Source organism: Anthonomus grandis, chromosome 7, assembly GCF_022605725.1.
Source record: "Anthonomus grandis grandis chromosome 7, icAntGran1.3, whole genome shotgun sequence".
Classification (NCBI taxonomy): domain Eukaryota; kingdom Metazoa; phylum Arthropoda; class Insecta; order Coleoptera; family Curculionidae; genus Anthonomus; species Anthonomus grandis.
In genome coordinates, this window is record NC_065552.1 from 9,962,836 (window position 1) to 9,970,270 (window position 7,435).

General features: G+C 31.0%; 1 protein-coding gene across 1 annotated transcript; it reads right to left on the reverse strand.

Annotated features, from left to right (window-relative positions):
* LOC126738686 (polygalacturonase-like) lies at positions 1–6,984 on the reverse strand. The gene is made up of 5 exons (XM_050444126.1): positions 6,612–6,984; positions 820–1,028; positions 640–763; positions 386–586; positions 1–318 (listed from the first exon to the last, which is right to left on the reverse strand). Exons 1-5 carry the CDS (start codon positions 6,901–6,903, stop codon positions 53–55), a joined length of 1,092 nt encoding a protein of 363 aa, XP_050300083.1. The 5' UTR covers positions 6,904–6,984; the 3' UTR covers positions 1–52.
* Between the last annotated feature and the right edge of the window lie 451 nt (positions 6,985–7,435).

Sequence of the window (7,435 nt, forward strand, 5' to 3'; positions counted from 1 at the left end):
TTAAATTATTTTAACATTAAATAAACTTTTTTATTTTATCTTTGATTAAAAATTAACATTCATATCCATCTGGAGTAAAATTGGTGCAATTATCTTGAGCGGTTCCATATATTTCCACCCCTTCCCATGTCCAATCAAAACATCCATCTTCTGCACATAAAATAAAAACTGGAACAGCCCCACTCTGCACGCTACCATATATGTTAGACATTGTCAGGTTATGTATGGGAATATTATTCTTTGGTGGACCATCTTCTGGTTGGCCGGCTGGAAGGTTTACGTAGTTTTGCTGAATATTGATTCCATAATATTTGCAGTCTAAATAAAATGATAAAGAAGCTGTACTGTATGAACCTGTAATTATTTGTAAATATATTGTTTTTACCCAGCATAGTAATATTCCTATAAAGAACATCTTTGATTAATCCGTCACCAGCATTCACATGTGTCTTAATATGTATACCATTTTCAGCCATGGTGATTATGGAATTTTCAATAATAACATCCTCAATTGTTGCAGTGGCTACGCTTAAGGATAGGCCATGACTTCCGTGACAAAACATATTTCGAACAATTAGATGTGTGCCTGAAAATATATGGTTTATTTAGCAGTAATTAACTTGAGTATATTTTACTTACCACTATTCAGGCCGATGCAGTCATCTTGGTTATAGATAATAGAGTCTTCTACTAAAATGTTTTTACTCATTTTAATACCTATTCCATCAGTATTGTGACCAAATTTATTTTCTGATGCCACACCCTAACAGAAAATAGATTTTTTGCACCATTATTAAAAAAAAAATAAAAAAATAGTACCTCATCACCTTGTAAATTATCAATCTTCCAATTTCTAATAGTAAGATTTTCTGATTTATAAACGCTAGTACATCCAACAGGACAATTTTTAATGTTAATACTTTCCAAAATTGCATTAGTTGCTGTAATTGTGAGAAATCTTGGCTTTGTTGTACCCCATGTACCTTGTCCGTCCCAGTATAGGGGGCCTTGACCATCAAGACTTGAACCTGAAATTTATATTGTAATTACAAGTTTATGGTATTTTTTTATAATATGTAAATGATAAGATATATTTCTAAACATATTATTCCAATAATAGTTCTATTATCTATATACAGTGCTTTTCTTTAATGTCCCTCCCTCTTTATTTCTTGAACGGATCAATTCAAAATATTGAAACTTGAGTAATAGTAAAACTTTAGGTAATGTAATTGACGAATGAATACTATGTTTTAAAGCAAAATTAACAGATGAAAATTTGAAGATGGCTGCTGGGCGCCATCTTGAAAAAAAATTAAATGGAAAGGGTGGTCTTGTGGCACATCATTTTTCACACAAGCTCCTGACGAGTACTTTATAACCCTAGAATATAAATTCAATATCTTTACCTACCACAAAATGGTGGTGAATTTAATAATTACCTGAATACCAAAACACTGACATGCATATCTCTACAAATAATTGTTCTTCTCTGCCATATCCACAGCGATAGCGATAATTTCGATAAAAGTTTGTTTTGGTTTTTTTTGTTGACAGTGACAAAAATATCAGTACAAAAACAGATATCATTGTACAGTTAAAATATTCTCGCGAATGAACATGAGGTTTTCTTATGTTCATTTCTGTATGGAGACTTCTGAAAAGGAATAACTATCATCCGTACAGAAACCAAATGGTACACTATTTATATTTATAGCAATATTATAGGTCTAAATACCAAATTTGTATATTTATTCAGTCACAACCTTTCTATAGAAAAACCATCTATGCTCATGAATTAGCTTCTGCTGGTTGATATTACAGAGCAATTATTTGGTACTCTGAAGATGTAAAACAGTGGCTATGAAAGATGACCGATTAATGTATATAACTAAAAGACAATAGTTGGCGATAGGAGAGGAAGTTTGATAAATTTATTTATGTTCATTCTATGGTTTTAGTAGTAATCGATAAAATAGGACACAAACATTTTTTTAACAAAGTTTATTTAATGGTTAATGTTTAAGTAAATCAAGGAATATTAGCTAAATACTTTTTGGTCAATGCAGCAAGAACCTGCCACTGTGAACCAACATAAAAAGGAATAAGTATGATTTGTACAAAATCCAAATGGTACACCAGTTAACTGAAGATGACTTTGATCGAAGAACAGAATTCTGCGAAACTATGACGAAAACCATTGCACGGCATCCTACGGCTCCATAATATTTGTTTTAGTGATGTATTTACATTTTTTCTCAACGGTAATGTTCATAGACAAAATTGTCGTTATTGGAGTGACACTAATCCTCACGTCTTCCGGGAAACTCATACTCAATATCCAGAAAAAATAAACGTTTGGGCAGAGTTATTGCGACATATTATAAGGCCTCTATTTATCAAACAAAATTTAACAGGGTATTTGAATATGCTGGAAAATACTATTAACCCTCTAATCATCGAAATTGTCGAAACAAATCCTAATGAATTCGATATGGATATTGTATTCCAGCAGGATGGAGCTTCACCACACTACTCCAGACAAGTTCGGAACTATTTAGATAATAATTTTCCCGGTCGTTGGATTGACCGTCGAGGACCTGTGGAATGGCCAGCTCCCTCGCGAGATTTGACACCTCTAGACTTTTTTTTTATGGAGCTATTTGAAGCAAAAGGTAAACGAAACTGAACCTGCTTCAGTATTGCATTTACAACAAATAATAACGAATATTTTTAGAAATATCGATGTTAGTGTTTTTGACAATGTTCGGTGTGAAATTTCGGACCGACAGTTCTTGAATCAAGAAGTTCAAAGTAACCATTTCCAGCATCTTCTTAATTGAATTACCTCAAGTTTCAATATTTTGAATTGATCCGTTTAAAAAATAAAGAGGGGGAAGGGACATTAAAGAAAAGCTCTGTATATATTTAATGTAATTATGTTTAATAAAGTTAATTACCTACTAATAAATATATCCTTATAATTAACTTAGAATATCCTTATTATCCATAAGCCATCACCTCAATGAACTAATTACATATTAAATTTCTGGCTTGAATGTTCCGGAAAGAATTTTTATAGATTAATCACTTTCCATTTTTTGATGACCCCAGTCTTTCCAGTAAAATGTAGCGTGTATTAGTACTCAAAAGTGGTAAATATTATAGGTATAATAATGAGGTTCATCTCTTTATAGCCCTCTGGTTGCCAAACCTCTTTATTTTGTTCTCGACACGTGTTTCGCTAACATACTTAGTATCTTCGAGGCAAATTAAAGCTAAATTAAAACTTTACAAATGTCCATCAATATCTTTGGGATGTAAGGCCACTTGTAAACATGATGTAATAATCCTATCATTATAACCATTTACCCTAGAAATTGTTTTAGTTATTTCTTTTTCTTCTTATTAAATCTGTTACTACTTAGAGGAAATTATACTAAACGTAGTACTAAGAAATCCATGGTATATATTTTATGTCGTCAATGGTTAGAGTCACTAGTTATGTATCTAAAAGTATTTGTTTCTTTTATATAAATATCAAATTCTACCCTATTATTATTTTTAGTGACAAGGCAAAAGCAGTTATTGAATAATTCTAGAACATTATCAATATTACATTTTTGTCGAACATGGCAAATATATCATTAACTTAGAACATTGAAAGGCCTTTCAATGTTTTAAGATCATTAACTTATTTTCACTGAACTCATGGAATGTATTTATTATTTATTTAATTATTTATTTATTTTTAGCAATACAGCCCAACAGTATAAACCATTTACAGAGCCAAAGGTTACAATAATGTTTTAACAATTTTTAAGATATAATAAAGACATACATAAATTGAAACTAAAATATTCTCCGTAATATAGTATAAACTATATTTTAATAATTTATAGCAACAATCTTAAGCTTCCTATATAAAAATAAGCAACCACAAATTATAAACCCCAGAAATAAAATACATACCCTCTAAATCTCAAAGAGAGAAAAAAAACATAAACAATACAAACAGCAAAGTTAATTGGATAATCTCAAAAACGCTCTTACAACTTCAGCACCAGAGCATACAAATAAATCACAATATTGTGAGACTCTATGAGCGTTATTGCACACTACATACAGGGCACAGATGTAAATAACTCCGCACGGAGCACAGTGAATATAAGAGTATATTCGTATTTGCCTTGGTACAGTAAAAGGTTTTAGTATTCCTAGAATTTAATCGTGGTACACAAAAATTTAATTTATCTAAAAATTCAGAACAGTCAATATCCCCACGCAGAATTCTATGCAACAACACAACTGAGGCTTTGTTTCTCCTAAATTTAAGTGATTCCACGGAGAATCGAGTTAAAAGATTATATGAAATGCCGTGTGGAGGGTAAAAACCATCAACTTGAAAGGATAGATACTTAAGAAACTTTCGTTGAATTTTTTCCATCAAGCACTTACGAATTTCATAGTAACGGCTCCATATAACAGAAGTGTATTCAAGTTTAGAACGTACAAAGCTAAAAAATAATGTTTTTATTGCTTCTATGTTATTAAAACCCCGACAGTTGCGTACTATAAAGCCCAGTGCCCCACTAGCGCGATCAGAGACAAACTCCACCTGATCCACAAAGGATAATTTAGGGTCAAAGAGTACACCCAAATCCGAAATGGATTCACACCGATTTAGATATGTTGATAAACTATATTTAAATTCAATTGGATTTTTTTTTCCGTGAAAAAGTAACCTTTTTACATTTCGGGACATTAAGATTTAATTTGTTTTTGGTGCACCACAAACCAATACAATTCAAGTCGCTCTGCAAGGAATAACAATCATTTATGTTTACGATAGTGGAAAATATCTTGAGGTCATTGGCACATAGGAGTTTCTTTTTGATAAGGATAGTAATTAAATCAACTGATAAATGTATAAATACCAGAAAGAATAACGGTCCCAAGTTAGAGCCCTGTGGCACCCCCGAAGATGCAATATATTTATGTGAACGAAAGCCCCTGTGAAAAACATATTGTTTTCTGCTTAACAAATAACTTTCAAATAAGGAGTTAAAATCAGATGAAAAACCATAGACTTGAAGTTTTTTTAATAGAATACTATAATCCAATCGATCAAAAGCCTTAGAAAAATCCAGGTAAATTATGTCTACTTGGCTTTGTTTGTCCAATGCTTCCGCTATATACTGAGTTATAAGAGTCAAATTTGTAACCGTCGATCTTCCTTTTAAAAAACCATGTTGATATTCCGATAAATCTTTTGAGATAAATGGTTGAATGCGCAAGTAAAGAATTTTTTCTAGTACCTTACCAAACTTACACAGAATGGAAATTGGTCTGTAGTTTTCAATAGACAGGACACCTTGAAAACAGGGCATACGCGTGCCTCTTTCTACAGTTCAGGAAAGTTTTTTGTTGATAAGCAAAGATTGAATATTATTTTTATAGTGTAATAATGGCATGCCTATAGTATTAGAATGTTTATGGAAGAATTCTAAGCAATTATCCATGGTTGAACCTCCAACTTGTTCACAATACAGTAGAGAAAAAATAAAAACCCTAAGTCTCGGTCTTAAAATAACTTATTTTTGTATAAAGTAGTTATTTTGAGAATAAGTAGTTGTAAATAAGTTATTTTGAGACCGAGACTTAGGGTTTTTATTTTTTCTCTACTTACGTAGGTCTCTTTGAGATAATGGACGAGTTCTTTCAATTTGTTCATAATACGAATTGTTCTATTTCCAAATATTTTATGACAGGGTTTTGTTAATTTAATTATTTGTCGTATATTTGAACCATTAGTTTCCAAAGATTTAGTCAAGATATTCCAGGGTTTGTAATGAAACTATTGACTTTTGAAGTCATACTGTTTTTGGCTAAAAAACATTCAGTAATTTTAATGTATAAAATTCCTTTACCAAATGTTGTGAGTTAGAAATCCTGTGATGGAATGGATAAACAAATGGTTTCATTTTAATGCCAGGCCTATGTTTTTTTTATAAACGATATAATTTTGGAATTGTTGAGACCGATTTGGTAAAAAAGTTTTGGGATTTCGTCTGTCTAGCAGCTAAAATACTTGAAATAGCAAATTCTTCATTCAAATTTCAAACAAAGATCCTTTTATCCTCCTAATCAAAGCAGAATTTTGATAAGGATGAGATATGGCGAAGGATTATTAGTATATTTAATATACCAAACTCGACTTGAGACAGACTCGAACTAATATCGATCTTCATAAAGCGCACCTGATCTATTTTCACTGATATTATTAAAACTATCAACAAAAGAATTGCTGATTACTCGTTATATGATAGGGCTAGTAGGATTATTTACACATAGGAGAAATTAAAGCCTACTAACATAGACGAACATAACACTTTTGCATTAAATAAATAATCATCATTCTCTTTCTCTTAGACTTTTTCAACTCTTTTTTTTTTGTCTACTCTTCAGCTAATTATTGCAGGCTGTTTGTTGGTTGGCCATAACTGTTATCGATTAGTTTTGAGAAAACTATTAAGGAAAGCAAAGGGTTAATTTTTTGTAATTTATTTTTGTATTTTATCAGTACTGCGTATTCAATAATAAATACGTACCTGGTTCTCCAATTACGGTAATGTTGTTACCCGAAATAATCATCAAAGGCCCGGTCCACACAAAATATTCAAATAGCGTTGTTCCTCGAAATACCAATGTAGATCCTTCTGTTAACTGAAGAGTCAACTGTTGACCTTCTGGTACGATCAAATTATTAATAACTATATCTTTGCAGGTTGCCACCACATTTGACACATCTTCGAATTTTGTTATTACACATTGGTCTGTTAAACTTAAATGTAATTTTAAAAATATTGTGAATATTAAGAACAGAATGTTGAAACGATACATTTTGACGAATTAGTAAATTTTTAATATGTTTAAAATCTAATCTGAATAATTTTTTGGGCTGTTGTCAGGTAGTGAAAATTGAAAATAAATTTGAAGAGCCGAAGATATAGATCATATATCGTCATTCTAGCAAGATAAAATAATAAGTGTAAATTGTTCGATTAAAACAATAATGATAATTAATTGTCTTTATTCAAAAAAATATATGTGGAGGTAAAACTTCAATTTTAAAAAATCAAAACTTTAATTTAATGTAGTTTAAAAAAGTAAAACTATCAAACAATAAATTTAAATCTGTCCTAAAACAAAATAATTACCATAGTACTTCCTCTTGTTTATAAGCGGCCGCCTCCGGTTATATGGGTATTAACTGTTTTCATTTTTTACAGAATAACAAAAAAATATCAGCCTGCCTTAACGGCCTGCCACTGCACGCTGCACTGTTTTCTTAAAGCGCTATAATTTTTTTCTTAATTTATTATGGCTATAGTCCTTCCGAAAGAGTTCAAATTATTAAATGGTTTTATGAAGG